Source organism: Dermacentor andersoni, chromosome 10 (assembly GCF_023375885.2).
Source record: "Dermacentor andersoni chromosome 10, qqDerAnde1_hic_scaffold, whole genome shotgun sequence".
NCBI classification, from domain to species: domain Eukaryota; kingdom Metazoa; phylum Arthropoda; class Arachnida; order Ixodida; family Ixodidae; genus Dermacentor; species Dermacentor andersoni.
The window spans coordinates 15,870,220-15,894,948 of NC_092823.1; the positions used below are offsets into that span (position 1 = coordinate 15,870,220).

The 24,729-nt window shown below is 46.8% G+C and overlaps 1 protein-coding gene across 1 annotated transcript in view; it reads right to left on the reverse strand.

The window, feature by feature from the left end:
* Nucleotides 1-706: 706 nt before the first annotated feature.
* Nucleotides 707-24,729, reverse strand: part of LOC126518953 (insulin-like) — a 44,757-nt gene continuing 20,734 nt past the window's right edge. Inside the window, exons 2-3 of the mRNA XM_050168563.3 lie at nt 4,820-5,041; nt 707-1,069 (exon numbers count right to left, since the gene is read on the reverse strand). Of these exons, the coding sequence (XP_050024520.2) occupies nt 885-1,069; nt 4,820-5,033 (399 nt within the window). The 5' untranslated portion in view covers nt 5,034-5,041 and the 3' untranslated portion in view covers nt 707-884. The remainder of the gene's footprint in view (nt 1,070-4,819; nt 5,042-24,729) is intronic.

Sequence of the window (24,729 nt, forward strand, 5' to 3'; positions counted from 1 at the left end):
CCGTATCGCGCCTAAATGTCGCCAAAGCGTATTTTTAGAACGCCGTCTCAGGAGCTCGAGCCCAATGCTTAACATTGCTGTCGCTTCAAGTATTGCGCCTCTCCTGACGAAACTGCCTGAAATGACGTTTGCTCAGCTCAGTCAGTCAGGTTCATCATTCATGAGGCTTTTTCTCCAATACAGGAATAGTTGCGCAAACAATAAATAAATTGTGGGGTTGCAAGTCCAGGAACAGCGCAGTGCGTTTTGGGGGACGCCGTAATGGAGGGCTGCAGATTAGTATTGATCGCCTGCGGTTCTTCATAATGCACCCAAATCCTGGTACCCGAGCGTTACGCATTCAACCCTCACTGGAATGCAGCTGCTGTCGCGGGGAATCGGGAACCACGTGCACACCTTGACCACGAATTCAGCTACGCGGTTAATGCACCATGTAGTTGGCGTCCATTATCGGAGGCCAGATATCTGGCTGGTGCATAAGCCCAACATGGCATTCCCCATGGACCACTTCGGAAGGAAATGATTTGCTCAGGGATGCGGTGTTCACTTCCCACGTTAAAGCGAGTAATAGCCAAAAAGGCCATAAGCACCAGAGAAGACGCAGTAGCCTTGCGTATCACGCGTGCCTTCTTGTAGCTTTCTGCGCCACAACTCACCTGGACATTTGCCAGAAACTGGACAGCCGTGAGAATGAGAAAGTATAAAATTACGACCGGAAATTTGCAATGGCTTTATTGACGACGTTCTCTGATACAAGAAAGACTTGCACTGCGTAGTTGGGCACTCCCGACGCCGCAACAGAACCCACATTTCTCACCCGAAATGTTCGCGTGCGTCAGTTAGGCAAACGGTTGCGGCATAGTTTCGTGAGTACATCCTCTGCATTATTCGTTCGTGCTGGTAGGCCTGTCCCGTCCGCAGTAGGACATCATCTCCGCGACGGAGCAGCTCTTGTGACAGCACTCCTCGATGATGCCCCGCACCTGGCGGTGGGCGGCGGGCCGCAACAGCTGCAGCGCCGTCTTGGCGTCCAGGAAACCCAAGCGTGGCTCCATCGCCCACGGGAGCCCTGCGAAACGGCGACGCGGCTTCAGTCTCTGGAACCTCTCGCTGCTGTCATTCTTCTTTTCAGATGCAGCGCATAATCTCCGGATGAAAATGCAATCGGGGTCCTTGCACTCACTGCTTTTGCAAACAGCACAGGGAAAGTTGGAGGAGGCTGAGTATCTGAAGCGTACGTACGAGCTGAGGTAGATGTGTTTTGAGTGATTAGGCACCTTGTAGAAAAATATTTCATTTCATTTATTTCTCCCTAAAGGTCCGAAGTCATTACAAAGGGGGGACATAAATACATGTGAACTTCTATGACATGAACCAAAATGCAAAATATAGTGCAGAAACTCAGTCAGTCAAGTAAAAAAATACAATTAATATTGGATTCAAAATATAAAGGTCAACAGTAGAAAATAATTGTGGCAGTCAGATATTCATTAAATGTGTTAGTGTAAGAAACAGTGGTCGTCTGTGGTTGCGTAGTGCATTTTTGGTTTTCTGCGGTATTTTTCGCGTTCGGTGTATGCTACTATGTGTTCTGGGAAGGAATTCCACAACACTATTGCATTAAGAAAAAAAAAGATGGGTTAATATATGTCATGTGGCCGTTTACATGCGCTATTATATTGGCATGGTTGAGTCGAAAGGACGCTTCATGTTGTGGTTTTAGCAGCACGTGACCTGATTTCGGGTGATAGAAGAAAGAGTGGAGAAGGCAAAGGCGAGATATGACGCGTCGTGATGCGAGCGGTGACAGACCAAGTGATTGTTTGAGTGACAAAACACTGACGTGAGACGAGTAATTTGAGGTGATGAAGCGCGCGGACCGGTTCTGGATCGATTCCAAATGCGCGGTCAGATATGCTTTGAGTTATGCCAAATGGACTATGCATATTCTAGTTTTGGATGGACGAACGTTAGGTATGCCAGTTTTTAACCTCTTGTGTTGCAGTGCTCAGATTACGACGTAAATAGCCCAGCGTTCATGGCGCATTGCGACAAATAGTTGCTGTGTGGCTTTTCCATCATAGCGATTACGTTATACGTATTCCGAGGTATTTGTATGCTGATGTGGCTTCAATAGAGACATTATTCATCGTGTCAGTGTTGGTAATGAGGGTGTGCTAGTAAGTAAATGACATTGATTTGCACTTTCAGAGATTCAGTGGCATATGCCATTTGTTGCACCAGTCGTCAACGATTTGCAGTGTCAAGTTGTAATTGCAAGCAGTCTTCATACGAGTGAATTCGGTTGTAAATGACACAGTCATCAGCAAATAGCCGCAGTTTTGTACTAATTTTAGCCGGTAGGTCGTTAACACATACCAAAGTAAAAAAGGGGATAATCCAGCGCCCTGAGGTACTCCTGAAGCGACGTCCGTTAGTGGCGAGCGATTGTTCTTAGCTGAAATGAATTGCTTGCGTCCATTGAGAAAGTGCTGAATCCATGAGATTAGGTTCCGTTGTAAGCCGAGGTTAGAGAGTTTACTAAGCAATAGAGAATGAATTACGCGATCAAGTACCCTCGAGAAGTCTAAAAATTCGGCGTCTACTTGTATGTGACGGTCCATGTAATGTAAAAGGTCATGAGGTAACTCGGCGAGTTGACTTTCGCACGATAAAAACTTTCTACAGCCGTGCTCGTTGGAGTAATAAAAAGTAATTGATTCTAGGTGAGTCAATAAATTGTACGCTATTTGTTGTTCTAGTAATTTGGATGAAATCCTTGTCAGGGAAATTCGACGGTAATTACTAACGTTAATGCGGTGACCTGTTTTAATTATAGGGATTATTTTCGCTTTTCTCCAGTCGTTGCGGACGTCGCCTGAGTTTCATGATTGCGTAAATATTAGGCTAAGATTTTGGTTGATGGTGAAATAATACTTTTAAGAAGCTTGCTGTTAATTTGATCGCATCCAGCTGACGAAGGCAGTTTGAGTCCATTACTTAGGTTATGTATACCCTGAACGGTATTAGTTATTTCAGGCATTTCGTTCAAAGATGACTTTGGGGGGTTTTCAATAGAATAGGTTTTCAAGCTACAAAACACTGATGAAAAATAATTATGAGTGCAGTAGCACACTGTTCACTTTTGATTGGCTCAGCGTCGGTATTAAGAAGATCTATGGTGTTGCGTGATTTATGGTATTGTTGGGAATTACCATACAAAAGGTAATTGCTCCTTGCAGCTCGAGAGTGTATTCAACTATTGCAAGCCTAAGAACTGTCAAGCATACCAAAAAACAGCATTAAAAGAAACAAACTGTGCTTTACTTGAAATATACTGCAGAAATTTTCAAATTATAAATGCTTTGCGGCCTCAATGGCAACTGAAGTTCAACTGTACGAAGTCTTAGAGCTGTCAAACATACCAAAGTAAAACTCAGTAGAAACACTCTATGCTTTACTAGAAACATGCTGTAGAATTTCCTGAATTGTTAGTGTTTTGCGGCCCGAGTGACAACTAAAATGTGTGCTCATGTTTTGTCGGGGCACTAAAACCATTGCTAGTTGCAAACTACTGCTCATATTAGGAATATTCTAAGAAGTATAGTGTGCGCACAATGTAAAGTGCAGGAGACATTTATAGAATTTCGAAATCATGGTCAGATCTTGTACGCTCCTTCCAGTGGCCAATTAAAACTAGGAATTTTTCATGTACGCCGCATCTGTTGCAGTGAAGGGGTTCAGCTATCCGAAATTTATGGGAGGAGGGTGGCTTGTTTGAGAGGTAAAAGGTGCACAGAAGATGGTGCTTTGCAAATATGGACTGCGAAGGATATTTTCTGTGTATTCCACACGCCATATTGCCATGTCTATCCTCAACGTGGTGTTGAATAGCATCGTTGGGTACTGCAAGTGTTTCTGCACAGTGAATTAGAATAGGTAACAGGAGAGTTGTTTTTCGTTTCCATGAGCTGATTAGGCGTTGTTTTCAGAGTTAGGCTCTGACACCTCTGGTGCAGTAGCTCTCAAGTCGCCTCATGGGGGTCGTTCGGCATTGTTGGATCCCAAGCATAACGGCGGTGTTTGCGCATGCGCACGAAAGTAGGATAGGAAGGACAGAGATGAGCAACTCACCGCAAGCAACTCGCCCAAGCCTCTGCCCTAATACGCCCTAAGGCATAAAATTTGCCAAGGTTGACGACTGGGCGTGCTGGTATAGCATATTAGAGGTTGGATTGCGCAACATTTTGACGAGACACACACAAGAGAAACACACCACAGAGCGCTCTCTGGTGCGTGTTTCTCTTCTGTGTATCTGGTCGAAACGTTGCGCAATCCATCCTCTAATACACTTAGCCATAAGCTCCCTCATTGCCTCCTACCGATTGCTCACATGGATCATATCTTAGGATAACCTGTAATATAAAATGTTCGGGCATATATCCTGTGCGTTTATCGCCCTCATGATCCGGGAATGTCTTTTTCGTAAAGGCACATCACGATCTCTGACTATACTCGACAAGAAGATTTGCCCTGACGAAGACAAGTCCTCTGGCCTAAATGTTGGCTCTGGTGGCTCTTTCTTTTCGTTCCACAGTTGGTGACTTCAATTTTCCATCGTCCTTCAACTTTTGCCTTGTGTCGATTTTACGATCCGCAAAAGCATTGCTCTTTAATTATGAATTTTCGCTATCTTTACAGGACGAATTTTCAAGCTATCTTATGCTGTCCCCACACAAGGTCTTTAATCTTTCCCCTGTAGCTTTCTTTCTAAGTGCTAAGCCTTGGGCAAGGTTAGTACGTGCCCACGGGTACTTACACATGGGCTGCAACGCCATTTGTTGGCGGCCGGCGTGCCTCTTCTGGGAAGGGTCGAAGAACTCGCCACCGCACAGGGCATCCAGCGTTTCCACCAGGTACGGTCCGCAGAACCGGGTGCGCTTCTCAATCAGAGACGAGGCCGCGAGACCACACAGCAGCAGCAGCAACAGGCCGCAGCCTGCCACGTTTGCCACCGAGGAGGAAGAGGCCATGGCTGCTGCTGCAAGGGGACACACAGTTTTCAACTTGCGTTCTCACTTTCTCGGTCTCCGAAGTTCCGCCGAAAGCACTCTTTGAAACGCGTATTGTGAGTATTGTCAAGGACCTAGACACGCGAGAGATGCGTGCCTTTACCCGACCCTTCTGCGCAACCGTTAGTTGCGGGAGATAAATCCAAGGCTTTTGCTTCTCGCAACCTGGGTTTGTCTAAGTACTGCAGAGGACGGCGTGGTACTCTCCATTTGTTCTTAGCCAATGGCACTGCGCACTACGCAAGAACGGCCGCTTAAATTCAGTCCAGACGGGATCAGAGCGGCCCATAAAGGGTGCGTAATGGCGAAGCCTACTACACAACAAATTCGCACTAGCACCGTGTCATTAGACTGCGGCCGCTGTAGTGGCATCTACCTACTCGACCCACCACCCTTGCGCTGCGTGCCGGGTCGCTTCGCTCCCCTTAGCAGCAACCGTAGGCATAAAAGGCAAAGCAACCTGTCACCCACGGCAGTAGCAGGATGTATTGCAGAAGTCAAATGGGAAAATGTTAGGCCTGACATGGGAGCCAAGGGAAGCGGAGTGAATGGGGGTGGCAGGTTGGATATATGCCGCCTTAGCAGCAGCAGACGACTGGTTAATGACACGTTGTAGCAACGAATGCGTTCTTTTGTATGTTTCGCCATTACGAACGCTGTATGAGCCACTGTGTAATCCCATTTTGACGGAAGTTAAACGCCGCTGCTCGCGCTGTGCGCCCTGCTCTCGGCTAGGGAAATATGGAAAAAAGCGCGTCTTCCATAGTGGTACCTTGGCACAGTTCCAACATTCTAACGCGACAGCGTTAAGGAGCTCGTGTCGCAGAAAAGACGGTGTCGTCGGCGTCGGCGGCGTTGGCCGTGAGCGATAAATACCAGAAGGCACTTCATAAATAAAAAACATCTTGCAAAATGGGCTGGTGAGAATCAAACCAGGGCCTTCGGAGTGTGAGACGGAGACGCTACCACTCAGCCACGAGTTCGTTCCTTCAAAACGGGACAAAATCGCCTCTAGTGAATGCTGTGTTGCCTTAGAAACGTGCCGTAGAAAGTTATACTGTGGTGTATATCGGTAATTATGACCATGCAACTTACAGAAGTCGAAGTTTCACGAGTAGCGAAGTACGTTTCCGCTACATTTCTTCTGCGCTCGGCGCACACGCAGAGCCATCTTGCGGCAAACACAGAAGACCCCCTCCTCGCAATGTACGACGCTGCCCCGACACGTGGCGCGCCACTCGCCCCATGATCGCGTCCGCCTTCATGGCGCGTCGGGGCCCGGCTATCTGTGCCGATCGCGACGTTTGGCTGGCGTAGCGCGTTTGAGTAGGCGGTGCGAACGGGGTGCGATAACGCTATCGCGCTACACTCTTGAAGGCGAAGCTTAAGCGTCCTCCAATCATTTCTCTCGCAACTCACGAAGTCCACAAATGTCACGCAAAAATGGCGTAGCTCTCGCGTGTCTGGGCACCCGAGAAAAAGAAAATACTCCTTTGAAACAGGTGCGACACCTCCTCTCTGACCCGTTACCAGCGCTGCAACTTGAAGCAAAGATTTCCTTGCCTACCCTTCAGGCGCTTCGCGTCCTTCGGTGATAGGTTTCTTGGCGAGTAGGCTCAATACGGGATCACACGCAGGAGCGTACAGCCGTTGTTTTTTGGTGTTCGAGAGAGGGAAAATACTTGCAGACGCGTGCGCGAAGTGTGAGTAAGGAAATAAGAGAGATATCGCGTGCCTCAGTCAGAGACCTGAATGATGCCCGCATTACATTCGTGCTGATCCGTCGGCCTTGTACGTCACGAGTGTGGGATAGTCTTGTACACTCAAGAAACCAACTCGAATGAATTATTTCGAGGAATGAGCCGCGCCAGCTCAAATGGACCCCTAAATATGTGCGCGAACTGCGCTGTTTGCGTCGAACTATTGCAGTACTTCGTTTGAGGAGATATTCTTTAATTCATAAAGATCTGTTTCGATAACGCTAAAGCAGAGGTTTCCGCTGAAGCAGATTTTTGTGCTAAAGCGACTTAAAAACTTAGATACGCAACCAGCTAAGTAGTCTCATTACCTAGCTAGAAATGCGCCAAGCATATCTGGTCGCCAAAGCGACGAAAATGTCAGGTCTGCATTAGAATCACGTGCGTGCCTCAAAATAAATTGTAAATTCGTTAGGTGTAACGAAATACCCGCTCAGGTAAAAATTATGCAAATTCCACGCTCTGTGGGAATCGATGCAAGCCAAGCTTTCTGTGCTGGATGCTTTGATTGACGATAATTAGCGTTGATGTTGACGACTAAAGCTCAATTTCTTCAACGTTTAGTCTAACACGAGAGTGGTGAGTTTATGTTAAACGTTACCTTGCGTACACCACTACTGTTTGTATGCGTAGTACACTGAAAACGCAAGGAGAGGGCTTTTCCTGAGGCGTTGTTGTGCGCCATATTTCATAACATCTGAGAAGTTTGAGCGTTGTCATTGCCTAATATTGCACATCGCATTGTGGCAGAAGTATTAAATTTGAATTGGATTATGGGGCTGTACGTGCCAAAGCCACACAGTCGGGCTATGAGGCACGCCGTAGTGGTGGACTGCATTAATTTTGACAACGGGATGTCTTTTAGCGTGTCCCAAAATCTAAGTGCACGTGCGTTTTCTATTTCGCCCCTGTCGAAATGCAGCTGCTGCGATTGGGGTCGAATCCATGACCTCTAGCAATGTCATAGCCACAAAGCTGACGCGACAGGCACAGAACTCTTGATTTCGCGGTCGACCGCTTCCGTGGTGTCTCCTGGACCCTGCGGTGCGCTTTAATTAATGCGGCTCTGCTTGTTCGCGCCCTGCATAAGTTGCCCGCTTGACATATTTTTATGGCGTTTATTTTTCAGAAATAGGAGAACGCACTGCACCGTAACTATAACTTGAGCGCGTCCTGTGTCCCCGCAACCGATGTCGCATAGTAGTGGGGTTTCCTTGCCTTCTCACGTCACCTCCGCCCCTTCCCTCTTTTGTATGGGAACTGCCTCCTTTTCTCCCTCTCCTTCTCTTCTCTACAGGTATATCAGCGTCCCCTCTGGTCTCGCACGTTAGTACAAAGGGAAGCACAGCTGTTTGTGCAATCCTTCTGAGGGGAGTGACGGATGATTACAGCCGTTAAGCGGCTAATGTGGCGACGGCCAGGGAGTTCCAGAGGGTATTGTGCACATTCGACACGTTTGAGTGAAAACGAGTTTCTCCCCTTGCCTTTCCTGTCTCACTCGCGCCTGTCATCTATGTACACTCTCTGAACCAACCCCCGAAGCGGTGTGCGCGACTGCAGCAGCAGCAGCAGTGGGAAAGTCGAAGGAAGGGGCAAAGAAAGCTTCGCTCTAAAATAACAACGGTGTGAGCCTATTGCACACCTCTGTGCATGACGCACCACACAAAATGTAGACTTTCACGCATATATTTACCTGCCGTGGTTGCTTAGCAGCTATAGTGTTCGGCTGCTAAGCACGAAGTTGCGAGATCAAGTCCCAGCCATGGCGGCCGCATTTCAATGGGGGTGAAATGGGAAAACACCCTCGTACTTAGATTCAGGAAATGGGAAAACTCCCTTGTACTTAGATTCAGGTGCGCGTTAAAGAACGGCTGGGGATCCAAATTATTCGGGAGTCGCCCACTATGGCGTGCCTCATAATCAAATCCTTGTATTGCACGTAAACCACCATAATTTATTGTAAATTCACTCATATGTGAACTAAATTTTTTACGTTGCTTGTGTACAGTGCAGTGCTGTGCAGTACACTGGGAGCTTAACTGACACAAATTTGTCTGAGCGGTGACACTTCCAGCTTACGCAGTCTATTTCCGCAAGGAGGAAATATGTGATAATTTGATGCCGTAGCATGTATACCATCGACGGGAATTGACACTTTTCATTCTTAACCTTGTTTAATTATATTGCGTGTTGAACCGCATATACGCACTTGTATTTGTACTCTTATGCCCAAATTTTGGTTCTGAATAATAGATATTGCAGCAACATTAAACTGTCTCCCCCACTAGCTTAATCAATCACCACGTCTAGCCGTTCAATCTGCGCTCCGAATTTCCTCTCTTCTCCTTGTTCACTCGTCATTATTGTCGATCACATATGTCGCCATGCCCCCTTATTACGCCCACATTTGAAAGGCCTACTATGTTTTGTACAGCAATGCCTTAGATTGAAAGTCACGGCGCGTATTTGGGCGGGACCATGTAGCGTACGATAAGACTCCCCGGTCCAATAAATCTTAACAATGGTGAACAGGCTGCTTTGCCAAAACACAAATCGTCGTGTAGAATTTGAGCCAAACGCTGGTGACAGTGTTGGCCACTGCCCCAACATTTCACTTCAGCGCGAAGCTGACGACGCAAAGCTGGACTGCCTGGCATGATGACGTGAGCTGGGCGAATATTTTGACAACTTTTCGCTTCTCAGTCGGCAGCTGCTTGACAAAGAGGGTCTTGAGTGATTGTTTCTTCTAGACCATGTACATTTCGCTGCAGTAGAGATAGCGCCTGTGCACTTTGTCCTCCATCTCCTCCTAATTCTGGATCATACGCTCAACATGGAGCTCGACTTGTCTCAGTAAATCATGCGGCCCGTGAGCAGGCCAGGCAGTAACTGTTTTCTGCGTCGGGTCATCTGTAATAGGATTTTAAGCACGTGCTCGTAATTGGCTAGCAACCGTTTTCGATGTGGTTGTGGCTCGACGACCTTATTTTCGGTATAAATGTGCCGCACCTCACGTTGAGATTGGTCTTCCACTCCCTTAGGGCGAGGGAAGTTTGCCGTAGGCCTCGAGGAAGGTCAAAGGACAAGCCGGCCCTGTGGAAAGTTCTATGAATTAGTTCATCAGTGGCTGCGAAGGACCCGAACGCCTAGTTGTGTGGTTTGTCTTATTTACTGCTGGCTCATTCCTCTTTCGGCGAAGCCTTCACCATCCTCAAATAGGTCCGAAAGTGTCTGTCCGCTGGCATTATTCACCTTGTGCATCTCCGTGCTCGCCCATCGCATATTCTTTATTACGGGGACGTTCCAGAGACTGTTCCACTGCTGGAGGAGTGGGCGAGCAAGGCTGCACATGCGCTCGACAAACTCTTCGTCGGGTGACTGTCTTCTAAGATTGTAAGACTACGGAACATTCCGAAATACTTACCAAAGTGTTCTGCACATCAGTCGTGCTAGCATCGCTTCCACAGCTTTCTAACGAAGACGTCTCTCTGATTTTGAGACCATGTGCCCTATAACGTAAAACTATTCTAATATGTTTTTATTCCAATCTTCTTACGTCAAATTTGCGTAACCGCCGACGCAAGCATCGGGCGGGGGCCCGCCGGGTTTTGTGAAGTGACCAATCAAATGCTCTCCTCATTTATAGGACGTCCCTTTTGTTCGCTTTAAAAACAAATAACATTACCTACGCTGAGCGGCTTGTCTCCTCTAATTGGCAGACAAGAGGCAAGGAGCCTGCTCAAGTGGAGAGGGATTAGATGGGGCCGAGCCACTGCACTGAATATCGATAACCGGATGAAAAGTTTGGTGCCGGCGTCTGCGATTGGTCCCCTTTCCCTTACTTGGCTTGACGCGGCTGGTCGAAAATCGCGGCGGCATGCAACCGCAGGTTAAGAATGCCGCTAAAACACATGCTCAGCAAGGAAGAGTTGGCAGAGCGAGCTCATAAACATGCCGAAAGTTCTCGATAATGCTACACGGCCACGCAAAATGCTTTATTGTACGCTATTAAACCCATGCTCTCCGGCAGGTGCGAGTAGCCAGTGCCCAAGCGATCGGCGGCAGCCATATTTTATTCCTTTTGGAACGGGGCCGCCTGCGGCTATTCAGAAAAAGATCCAGTTTTGTTAGGCCTATTAATGCATCTTCAGCGCGTACACGTCACTTTGACGCGGTGAGCTATCGCGGTTTTGTGACGTCGCGTGACAGGCAGGTGAAGTGGATGTAGCCCGAAATCTTTTGACCAATAGCCGAGGGCTAAGGGCGAAAAGGCGTCGAATCAGAAATCAGAGGCAAAATGTTGCCCATACGCATGATAGCAGCGCACGGCTATATAAAAATCAGCCACCTCGACGAGGAAAAAGGTAATACAAAACCGGCCGTGGTGGTGTAGTAGCTAAAGCGTTGCGCTGCTAAGCCGAGGGCACGTATATCAAATTGCGGCAGAAGCATTTCGATGCGGGAGAAATGCAGAAACGCCCGTGTGCCGTGCCTTCGGTGAACGTTAAAGAACCCCCGGTGGTCGAGATTAATCCCACCCGCCGGGTTGCTCAGCGGCTTTAGCAATGCGCTTCTAAGCGTGAGATGGCGGGATGACATCCCGGCTGCGGTGGCCGCATTTCGATGGAGGCAAAATGCAAAACGCCCGTTAACTATGCCTTGGGTGCACTCTAAAGAATCCCAGGTGGTCAAAATTTATACAGAGTCCCCCACTACGGCATGCCTCATAATTACATCAGACTTTTGGCACGTACAATCCGAGATTTAATTTTTTTATTTCGAAGCTCGTGTGAAGCGGCATTCACCGAGATGTTTCGTCCTTGCGTCTCTATGAGACATCTGAAGCCACAGAACCACGTGCCAAAGTTTACTGAGCTTAGTGACGACTGCAGCTGGGCGCACCATTAAACATTTGGCGATCTTAGGCAATTTAACCGGCGGCAAGGCATCGATATCATCAACATATATTTGCCAGTGGGATGGTGTGGTCAACGGACAGCATCATCCTGGGTGTGGTCGGATTGATCGCACAGAATAATGTGTTCTGCCAGTCTTATCTTTGCGCGTAATTGTGCTTCCGCCGCCCATCAACGGTTGTGAATAGTCGGTGCGAGGGAACGAGGGCATTGTTTTGGAAATCGCACTGTAAGGAAGTCCTAATTCGAAGCACTCGACGCCGTTGTATGTTATTGGCATCGAGAGAAAATAAAGGCGCGTGGAATAAGACTGCTGAAGACCTGACAAGACCTGACATACCTGACATGGCTATATTTGACTATCTAGAAACTGCCCTAATTAGTAACCACCGCGAGAATATTCGCGTCCTTTGGAATAGGTCAACTTGCGACAGACAGTTGAGGTCCATCATGCAAGTAGTACATGCTCTTCAACTGCCGCTTCACGCAGGCATCGTGGAACTTGCGCACATACTATGCAGATAAAATTGTAAACTTAGGTGGCTCAGTGAAGCCTTCGTTTCCTACAGCGCGGCGCTGTGGCGCCATCTAGGAAGCTGTCGGCGAACGGCGGCTCTGTTTTACGGAAGGTCGGCGAAACCAGAGCGAACGGTGTGCTTAGCATGCCTCCCATCTTGTTACAGGCACTGGTGCTAGCTTCTGCCGGACTTCTAACGTTTCACACACGCATTGCGATGGAGCCACAGAGCAGCAAGTAGCGGTATTCTACAGCACATGGGACAACGCCTACCACGATGGTGATTTTCTTGCAGAAATTTTCTACCAATTTACAAGTTTCTTACGAGCGACAACTCCCAGTATCGGCCGTGTGACGTCACCGACAGCACTGGCTATAAAACCATGGCAGCACTCTTGCAATCTCAGTGGGCTCAGCAAAACCAGACCCGCCGTGGTTGCTCAGTGGCTATGGCGTTAGGCTGCTGAGCACGAGGTCGCGGGATCGAATCCCGGCCACGGCGGCCGCAATTCGATGGGGGCGAAAACACTAGTGTACTTATATTTAGGTGCACGTTAAAGAAGCCCAGGCGGTCGAAATTTCCGGAGCCCTCCACTACGGCGTGCCTCATAATCAGAAAGTGGTTTTGGCACCTAAAACCCCATAATTTCATTTTTTTCTAAACCAGAGCGAACGGTGGGCTCAGCATGCCTCCCATCTTGTTACAGGTTACAGGTTACCCCTGTTCGTTAAGAAGTGGTAATAGATGTATTATTGTTGTGCCGAACCCACGCACTATCGTGCTTATTGCTGCTGATTGTTTCCATGTCTGCTGCGATAGAGAAGAATACCCTGGACCTTCTGTTACGGAACTGCTTGAATCTCTTTTGGAAGGCCAGAAAGGTATTCGCATTGATCTAGCGGAAGGTAAGGATAGACTAGAAAGGACTGAAAATCTGTTTCTGATTTTGGTGTGGGCATATATAAGGTTGACAAGAATGTGCACAAAAACTCACAAGAGATTCGAAGGTTCCAAGTAATTGTATGAAAATACCGAGAAGGGCTGAACTGGCAGAGATCGCAATTAACCTATCTGGCAGATCGCAGTCAAAGAAGTAACCTAATTGTGTTCGGTGGTAATGAAGAGGAGAACGAAACTGAATATGATTTACGACGGAAACTAATTGATGACGTCCTTAAAGAAAAAGTAGTGGTTAAGTGCACGTTTATGGCACGTATTCATAAATTGGGGCACAGTACTTCTCGCCCAGCGATTCTCTGCTTCCACTATTATCTTCAGAAGCAAATGGTGTGAAGTAATGTGCGGGAATTAAAAGATCCAAAGATTGCTATCCAAAACGTCTAGGTAAAAACGTTAAGGAAACGAAAATTGCTCTGGCAAAGCAGAAAGTCAGTGAAAGACGCTGGAAAGAAGGTATATCTAGTTGGAGATAAACTTAGCGTTGATAAAGCATTTTATGTTTGGGATGACTCAAGAAATACGCGGGTGCCGGCTAGACGGACCGTTCAATCAGATAGATAGCGGTCACAGTCTCAGCAGTTAGAACTACGCATCCCTTCGCCTAATGCCAGGAGCACTGTGAATAAACCTGATAGCCTAAAATTGCTTCTTTCTTATAATCCGCACATAGTTACCCTGACAGAAGCCTCGCTACATGACGGCTTCCCGAACGAATCAATTTTTCGTCTTGGTTATAAAGTATTCAGGCGTGACCGCTGTTCTCGTGGTGGAGAGGTAGCTGTCATAGTGAAGTCATTTGTTACCGTTGCTGTTCTAACTAAATACCTGACCACAAGAGCTTATTTTGGACATATCCCTATGGGGTACATCCTTTTTGCTTTGTTCTGTTTATCGTCCTCCTGACGCTGATTACTTGTACTTTCAAACGTTGTATGATCACTTTTTCGCAAAACGTGAATGCAACATCATATTAACAGGTGACCTCGACTTACCCAGTTTGGACTGGGAGTGTTTAGTTTATGGTCAATGTGAACATCAAAATGTGATCTTGGATATTATATTAACCTTGAATTTGAATCAAATAATCGAAGTATTAAAAATATGAAATAAAACCACGTGAAATTTGAACCCGTGAAATATGAAATAAAACCACGTGACGGCGCTACTGCGCTATTGCATTGCAGCGCTCTCAACCGTGCGTCGAGCCTATCGCTTATCAGGGACGACGGCGATTCCTTTCCGTGTGCCACCGCCACAGATGCTGGCGCGAAGCCGATGCCTCGAGCCGCGGCCGCTCACTTCTACCACGGTCCGCGCGCATGATTCTTTCGCACGAAGCGCGGTTGAAGGTGCTGCAGCACGATAGCTCACGAGGGCAGTCACGTGGTTGTATTTCACATTTCGCAGGCTTTCTTTAAACGGCCAAAAAAAAAAGTCACCACGCATCATGTACACTGCCGCAAAAAATTGGTTCGGTGGCAATTCTTTCACATGTCATAGTGATTTTGCACTTGACGTGTACGCATTGCATTTGGATTCTAAACCCACCGGCACCGCTTTCCTGCCTTTTAACGTTACAAGTGCCCGGCGCTCTGTTCTCATAAGGGTTCAAACACTCGGGAACAATAAAACCCTGATAACACGGACATCTAATAAAGGAGCACTCTGTTTGCGCCCTTTGAAACCTATTTTGTCTTCAAACAATAATCGTCCTTTGCGTTTCCTTTCTTGAAATCTGTTCGCTCGCTACTTTGCTGCGAATAATGCCATGTCACACAGACAACGCGCGCATACCGTTCACGAGTTGGATGTACCGGGCGCGCAGCGTTAAAGGTAAGAAATGCGGCCAAGATGAATATTGTGGGACAAGATAGGCCCCAAAGGATGCAAACCTTTCTTAGAGTGTACACCTTCGTCAATAGCCTCGGTAAGCCGACAAAGAGAGAGTCGTATGCGGCTTTTGTAATTTTACTAATGTATTCTATGTAAATCTGAACTTCTTGCGCGGCATATACATCTTGAGTTATGGAACTCCCTACCACTGCACCAATTTCCTACAGCGTACCAATAATGACAGGACAATGTAATTGCAACATCAGTGTTTTCGTGCTGTTGAACGTTATGTAACGTATGTCGCTTCCAGGGATAGTAACGTTATATCTATTACGTTAGAAATATTGCCGTTATTACAATTTCTTATTTTCAAATGTTTCTAGCATTGCCAAGTGATTACAATTACTTCTTTATTCAAACGTCGCGGTGTAAAAGACCATTTCTTAAGCCTCACTTGAAATGACGGCACTCTTTGCGCGACCATACGCTTGTACTGGCGCATGGTTCACCAGTGTCACGTACCATCCATGTGTCCGCTGCGTGCTTTAACATTTTCTGCACATTCCGAATCATTCCTTATCCAGTACTGCAACTATGCTTCGCCTGCAGGCATTACGCACGTTCTGCAGTTCGGCATAAAAGTAGGTCGTCAACGACAACGTAACGAGAGCATTCGGGATGCATTCTTGTGCTTCCGAGCAAGCGATGCGCATTATGACAAATATGTTTTTTTTTTTTTTGTACCGTAGACGTCATTCTTCTAAGCCGCAGAAACTTGACGTGGGCGAGTTGGTTTAACATACTTGAAGAAATGGGCGCTACAACGACGTGGACTAAATGAACATGTACGACGGACAGGCGCTAAGTTCCAACTAACGTTTATTTGAACAAACGGGATTGATATTTACAGGATTTACAACAAGACTTTATTTCTTATGCTGATGATACAGCAATGTTTATCACTGCTACGTCAGAAACTGAACTACAGTTTCAGGGGAACAGAGCGTCAAGAGAATTTAAAGATTGGGCCGATGGAAACTGTTTGCGAATAAACGCCAGCAAGACAAAAGTTGTTGTCTATATGCAAAGAGGCAAAAATTTGCGAAGTACAATAAACATGAAAATAGATACGAATCAATTAGAAATTGTTAACACGGTCTCTGTCTTAGGCGTAACATTCGCTAAAGACTTAAGTTGGAATGATCACGTGGAAAATGTAAGTAAAAAGCTATCTTCTGTTGTAGGTATAATAGATCGATTGAAATCGTTTCTTCCTGTTAAAATTAAAATTTTACTTTATAATACTTTAGTATTGTCAGTTCTGCAATATTTTAACCTTGTTTGGGGCACTACTAGCAAAGTAAGCCTTACGAAATTGCATTTGCTCCTGAGAAGAGCCGTGCGATACATTGCCAATGTCCCGCGTTTGTTTTCTACGACAAATATGTTCTCAAAGTTTGAAATCTTGCCTGTATTCTCTTTATACTACTATCGTTTAATTTTGAACTACAGGTCATACTTGAAGTCTAATAACTCTATTGTGTTTACCATGGCTGATTTAAAAGCTAACCGTAGCATCCGTGATACTAGGCATAAAGAGGAATGGCACGTACGCACACCTCGGACCAATTACGATAAACAATCATTAACACTTACAGTACCCATTCTACTTAACCAACTCGCACAGAAAGACTTTGAACTTTTACGCAACTCCAATAATGAAATAAGACTATTTTGTCAGTTATGCCAAATAGACTAGAATGTCATATTTTTATTCACATGTTACAGTCATGAGTGCATGTTAGCACACCTGTCCATACGTGTATATATATATCTGCGTGCATTGCTTGCGCATATAGTATGTATCTGCATGTGTGTATATATGCATTAATGCGAAATTGTATGTGTATATAAGTACGCATGTATTCTGTGTAATTTTATACTATATTTTTCTTTTGCTGAAAGTGCATTTGTTTCCAATATTGCTTTTTTGCAAGTGTTGCATATTTTGTGATGTTTCTGCACTGCTCTGCTGTCAAACGCATAAGGGGGCGGGACCCTCGTCAAGCTGTACCCCAGCTTTTAGCCCTGTCTCCTCTTTCTCAATGTGAAAGGAAATAAAAAAAACACCATTCATTCATTCATATATAGATTGAAAGAAGAAAAGCACAACCGTGCCTTCACGACCTCTCTTCGCATCAGAAAAGCAATCTCTTTTTCTGTAAGTGCCACTGACGGGCAGCGAATGCACGTGCCTTCGGTCTTTGCAATGTAGAAAGCTTCTAATATCTCTCTTTCTAGTCTGTCTCTAGAACGCGCCAAAAACATGGTGTCACGAAGATACGGACGGCATTTGTGACGTTTACAATGTTCAGCCAGTTGGCTCCCCGCATTGTTATTTACGGTCCAATTTCGCTCACGCGCCCTTTCATTGTAACACAGTCCGGTTTGACCAATATAAACCTGGTTGCAGCTTAGGGATATCTCATGTACGACATTTCTAGTGCATTCCGTCTACTGCGCTGCATGTTCTATAGAGCATGGTTCCGGTTCTGCCTTTGTCAGCATAGGGCGTATATTGGCCAGTTTACGCGGTGCGCTGAAGATAAGATTAACATTGTGCCTTTGCGCAACGTTCATGAAGTTATGGGACACCCTGTGCCAATATGGAATCACTTGTACGCTCTTCCTATCAACTGGCTTCTCTTTGTTATAGGGAAGCTGAAGAATCTGTCGAATTCAATAAGACGCTCATATATGGATGCGGGAACTTTATAAAACGTGCAGGTAAATTTTGGGCGGGATTTTTCACTTAAGAACGACGTGACCGCCGGTTAAAATTGCGCTGTCGCTCCGCCCCCCGTCGAGCGCCGCGCGCTGCTGCTGCCGCTGACGATGCGAGGAGAGACCGGAAACCGCGGCGTAGTGACGTCAGCACTGGTGTTCCGTTCCTTCGCAGCCTCCGCGACCGTGCCTGACCGTGCTTCTTTCTGCGTGCGTGCCGTCATGATCTCCTTCGATCGACCCTGCATTCCTTTGTTTGTGTGTATGTTGAGTGGTAGTTGACGTGCGCAGCATCAATTGAAGATGTGGGCTGATCATGCCGGCGTTCTGTGCAGCCTACGGTTGCACGAACACCAGCGGCCTCGACGATCACGCGGCGATTGTGGTACAGATGGTGCGAGGGTGATGGTCCTCCACGGTATGCAGGAGTTTCGCGAAGCACAAGGCGAGAGAAATGAACACTTTGCTATAGGATGCCTGCCACACACTTCTCTCCATCCGGTAATCTTTCTTGGTGCAGAACTGCTTTTAGACACCAATGCAGTGATATATTTTTTAACGACGTTGTATTACATGTTATTAGCCCAAAGACATTGGAGCGCATCCTCTCGCCGCGACGATGTTCCATTACTTTCCGCAAGACAAGAAGCTTCCAGCTAAGTGGGAGGCTGATGTGAATCGAAAGAATTTGAAGCGCTCAAGAACAACAGCGTTGTGCTCTAACCACTTCTGTGACGACTACTACTACAAGAGTTTATCAATAATGCGAATGAGTGAGAGTACGACTTGCTGCTAGCAGGCTTTCTAAACACAGCGCGAAAGGGTCAGGGCAATGAACGCGCAAAGGCGGGACAGGATCGGGCGGACGGATGGCAACTGGTCTTGGAAAACCTTATGAATACACGAACTCGTCAAAATCTGGATTTTGGTCAAAATCTGGATTTTGGTTTACTGCTAGCTCCTTGGGGTTAGCACACTGAACGGAAGGTACTTGCTTACCTCCCAGCCTTGACGCAGGTTTCGTCGCAAACCGCGGTTCACTTTCTATTCGCACGTGTGGTGTGAAACAGCGTACATGCAGTTACCATAACGCAGTTAAAGAGTAGAGTTTGCATGTGTTTGAAAGCCCGCGCACGCCAGCACGCTGGGATCCCCCTCGCGCACAGAGAGAAACCGCCTGTCTCACGTAGCCGACGGAATTCGCCGCGTTTACGCCTACGGTTACGAGTAGCGTGCGGATGGCGCACTGATCAAGGTAACCACACATGCTACAAGAGCCGGAAAACTTTTCCCGCATATAAACCGTCTATGTAGACTGCCGACAGCTTTGGGGCAGCGCACAAATGCCGACGATAGCATCCCTGCTTACGTTCCACGAGGAGGCATGCAGGAACATAACAGTACAGTTATTTGCCTGGAGACGAACTCACGGGATCGCCGAATACAGCTTTGCAAACAAATATGATCACCAAAGAACATGTCTAACACGAGGAGATGCTACCACCTCGCTTTCGTTCGCGTCAAAAGCACTGCTTCCATCCGAAAGCACTACCAGCATCTTTTGCTTTTTGGAGAGGCCGGCTACGTACATGTAGGTGGCAACGCCGAACTCCTCAGATAAACGTAGGCTCTCGAAATTTACCATTACCGTCTCACCAAACCACAGCGCCAAACCACTTTGCACCGAGCTTCATGTGTGGCGGCAGCGGGCGGCCCGGACGAACACAATTGTTGTCGTCACGAGGCGCCCGACCAATTAAGGGCGGAAACGAGGCGCGCGAGCTGCCCCAGGTCTGCTGCTGCACTTTTCGTCCAAGTAAACAGTTTGCGCTTTCTTTCGCCCAATTTGGATGCGATATTCGAATTCAGAGGGTTGAAAACCATTACGTACAGTTCACTCATTTTCAACCATTCACTCATTTTTTCTGGAAAACTCTTCAGCTTCCCTTTATTGCCCTCCCATACCTGTTTGACCTTTTGAAGAAGCTTATCAGAAACGCTAGAAACTAAATGAGAAGGGAAACTGGCTAGGCGCAGCCTTGTAACCTCGATGTTAAAGTTGCTTTCTACTTTGTGGATGCAAGATTTATTTTATCCTGTTTCTTCCTCTTTCTTCAAATAAACGTTTAGTGGAAGTCAGCGCCTGTACGTCGTACATGTTCTTCTTTTAGTCCGCGTCTTTGTAGCACTGATTTCTTTTCTTCAAGTCATTCTTCTAGCCAATTGACTTGGAGGCGTTCCCGTAAATCTCGAAGTGCGCCACCCACGCGGAGTGCGCGCCGTTCCTACGATACGTTGGAGCGCTTAGCCTCCTGCTGCGGACGCATGCTACGCAGAAGGCAGCAAAATGCGACGAGACGACGCAGTTAAGGGTTCCCCTCCGGCGGGGCTTCATTTTATCTTGCGCGCCATTTCTGCCATCGTCACTTCGTCCTTCCGGGAAATGAGTTCACGATCCACCACCACGTTTGTGACTACGAAAGACAATAGCTCTGCGCTTCGGCGATGCTGCACGCCTTGTAGCAGCATTCGAACACGATGCCGCCCGGCGAGTTTCGCTTTCCCAGCAGCTGGTTGGCCGTCTCGGGATGAAGGAAGCCCAGCGCAGGGGGCTTTTCTCCGGACATCAAGAACCGTTGGCCTGCGACAGGAACAATAGGCCCCACATTAGCACAGGAAACAGCAAAGCGATGCATTTTCTGTCTATATTTCGCGGAGAAACGTTTGTGGCAATGAAGGAAACATTAACGCGCGGGGCTCTGCATGAACGTGTGTTAATTTACGCCAAATATTCCGTCAGCATTTTACAGTGCTCTTTTTTCTGCTTTTGCCAACTGAATGAGCTTGGCTTCCACGTGCGTCAGTTTCGCAGTTGCCCTAATGCGGAGACGAAAATGTAGAAAAGTAAGATTCAGTGCTCTGGGTTCTGTATTTTATCTTGCGTTTCTGTTGTAATAAAGGTGTTAATTAATAAAGGGAAAATGAGACATCCACCTAAACGTAGCTAAGTGCTACAAAGGATACCCATACGGGTTCCTCGAAAGGAAAGCTTCGCAGTTGAAGAAAAAGTCGTCCTGCGAAGCTTTCCTTTAGAGGAACCCGTGTGGGTTTCCTTTGTAACACTTAGCTACGTATAGGTGGAAGTCTCATTTTCCCTTTATTAACTATTTTTCTCTAACTTATGGGTTTCCGCAGAACTACTACGTCAAGGCGTTTATTTTAGAACGACAGAAAGCTGAGCTAGATGGTAAGGATTCATAATGCAAAAAAGAAGTGAGGCGCGCAGACAGGACACACGAGCAGAGAAGTGGACAACACGAACGCCCACTATCAAGTGAAGAGAGCACTGAGGCGAAAAAAGAAAGAAGACACAAAACTCATCTGCGCAAGCTCAGGGATAGTATCACCACGTGTCAGTCGGCTACGTGTGCCGATCTACGAGAGAGATAACTGTTAAGGCACTTAATCTATTCCTTATGTAAAGTAATCGAAGGCTGACTCACGCATGCACTTCCACCATTATAGATATGCCATGCCTCTACCATAAGACGCGTATCTTCATTCTTATGTCTGTACAATATCGCGCATTCATCTAACTCTGGCATGCAGTTACAATCTTGGAAATGTAGGGAAAGATTAGAAGGCGATCCACCGGTTAGCGACCTTTTAAGTTCCATTAGCCTCTGATTGATACACCGTCCCGTTTGCCCTACGTAGAACTGGCCACAGCTAAGGGGAATTTTATAAACCACACCCATATGGCAGTCAGTAAAACTGTTGTTCTTATTGTGCTTCACTGGACAAATATCTGTTTTCTTGCCTTTTACCTGCTCCTTTTTCCTCCGTACGGCAACGCATATCTTACCTAGCTTATTGGGAGCAGTGAAAGCAACATTAACATCATATCGACTTGCAACTTTTTTTAAGCCTGTGCAACACTGAATGAATGTACGTAATAGCCACTCCTATTTTTTGTTATTACTGGTTTCTGTAATCACGTCCGTCCCCCTCGAAACTGACTTCTTTAGGCGCTCAGCCACAGTGGCCACTGCTACACTAGGATAACCTGCTTTTAATAGGCGCCGGACCTGCGCATTAAAACTTGCGCTCATTTTGTGCATGCAGGATCTGGTGAGGGAATACTTAAGGCACGACATGGCAATTCCGTTTTTTACTACTTTTGAATGCTTGGACTGAAAGTTTAGCAACGGCTTCAAAGATCTTGGGGAGTACTGCCAACAAACGGGATTTTGTTCGAAGACCAAGGAAATGTCAAGCAACTGAATTACCTGTCGCTGAGGAAATTTCTTGGTAAACTTTAATCCTACTCCATAAAGTTTAAATTGCTCACTTACTGAGGTAGCAGCGGAATCGAATTCTTCCCTATTGCAGAACATCAGGTAATCATCAACGTAACGAAATATTTTGATAACGCTATCACCTAAGGTTTTCTCTAAGCCGCTGTCAACCTGACTCAGGTAAATAGTGTCAAGAATAGGGGCAATCTTTGAGACAATACAAATGCCTGATTTCTGCAGAAAAACGCCATCTCTCCACCCAATCAGCGTCGACTTCAGGTACATTGAAAGGATTTCTAGAAAAGCTCCCGTGGAAACACCGCATCTAACACCGCATTTACGTCAGCGGCCGCATGGGCGCCCCATCTTGTAGCACAAGATTACACCGGAGTGAACCCAGGGCTACGGTCGCATTCTACTTAGCAGCTCGTGTTAATCGTGGGCAACAAACAACGTAATCGTTGACATGCAGCTCATATTTACCTTTCTTCTTCAAGAACACCACTTCAAGCAAAATGTATCTAACGAACTGTACAAATGCGTCAGAAGATGTTGCTACCAGCGTTCGTACAGTCGTCGACGTCTCCTGTAACCTGGTATTTGACAAACGGCAGTTCGATAACGTGTACAGCGATTACTTCTCTCACAGCTCACATTTCTAACCAAAAGATAGTACGCCCCATATGAAAGAAATACACGGATAGGCGTCGTGGAATATCATGTAACCTATTGTTTCATACATCTGTGTCCTTAAATACGGCGTAATAATTGGCGGCGCGAGAACCATGCTGATCCGCTGCCTGTTTATCACGCAGTTCACCGGCTACCTTACTGCCTCCATGTTCGAAAAGGCTGCTGCGCAAGTCCCTGACATCGCGCTGCACTTGAAATTATCATCGTTCCCTCGCCGTGTCATGGATGTGCCAGGCGGTCAACGCGCGGTCGACCCTATCTTCCTTGCGGATAACAGCGGCTCCTCGCGTCATCGCTCCATATCCCGCATGCTCCGCTGGAGATCATCAACGTCACAGTCCACCGCCCAATCACCGACAGACCAAGCAAGGTCGATCCAAATAGGTCGCGAAGCTTCGGGCGAAAAGCGGTTCAGTACAAATTGTCACCGTCATCAGCAAGGGTGGTTATGGGAGCAGCGATTGAAGCGCGACCATGTTTGGAGGGAACAAACCTTTGCGAAAGAAAAAAGCGTTTTATTTAATTCAAGCGAGACACAGTTAGATTCATTCAACGAAAATAAAATTCTTGGTCTATTTTATATATTCGTCACCACTTAAGAAAATACAAGTTTATTTAATTTTATTCTCATTAATAAATACATTTTAGCGTCCATCGTTTCGTAACAGGGGCGTTTACGCTGCTATCACCCGCAATGCAATGAAGCTCTTGAAATGTGCAGAAAGGCGCGGTCGTAAAGTTCACCTGTTCCCACCACATACAGATGCAGTCTTCCCACCACATACAGATGGCGCTAAACCCCATGAACCGCCGATGAACCGCCTTGTTTTGAACGTGTGGGCTCCTATGGAAGCTTTGCTACCAGGTATATTTACATTGGACCAAGTTCCACAACGACATGGTTTACCGCTACAGAAGCGTCCTCGGCCGTTCCCTTCTTCAGTGGGCGAGGTAAGAGCGGCGCTGGCACCATGCTGATCCGCTGTCTGCTTATAACGCAGATGTGTCACCCAGCCAATTCTCGGTGCATCCGTTCTGATGACCAATGTATGCTGCTGTTCCCTCACCCGCATGACTGCAACCATGGTTTTGCCTATATTTCTTTGTATTGTGCTCTGTTAAATGCTGCCCACCGGATTTTATTGAGCGGCGATGTGGAAGCTGGTTAAATTCTACATCGCCGCTCAGTAAACGCCTACAGACCCAACGCTCGTTCTCAGCGCGATCCTGCCTCCCAAGCCTGGTCGACAGGTGTCGATGAACAACCCGAACTAGCGGAAACGCTCCCTGAACTCCTAAACGGCCAAAAGAAACTGGCTCTAGATATTGCTGAAATCAATATGTTTCAATCATTGGTCAACACGACGTTTGAGACTTTGGAAGCTCGTGTATCTTCTCTGGAGTCACCCTCAACGTATACTGGTGCGCAGGAATCTACTGGCAACCTACACAGTCAAATCCTGCAATTTAAAAAACGCTATATCAACTCTCTCTTGCAGAAAGGACAATTTAGAAAACAGGTCGCGTACAAACAACATTATTATACATGGTCTCAGCGAGGGCCCTAACGAGAATTATAAGGAACTTTCTTCCAACATTGTTAAGTGGCTCCAGGACACTGTCAAAGGCGTCATAGGCCCGGCAATTATTTAGGAAGCCAATCACGTCTCGTTATTGTGAAGCTCCTTGATTTTCAGGATAAGGTGCTGGCGCTAAGGAATGGCTATAAACTTAAAACCACTAGCTTTCGTGTTTCAGAAGACTTGGCGCCCCCGGTTCGCAATCTTCCCGAGAAGCTCTGGGAAGTCTCCTGCAGTCAAAGGGTTAGGGGCTCATTTGTCCAACTTTGATATGATCATGTATTTATTGACAGGGTGCGATACGATTGGGATAGCACA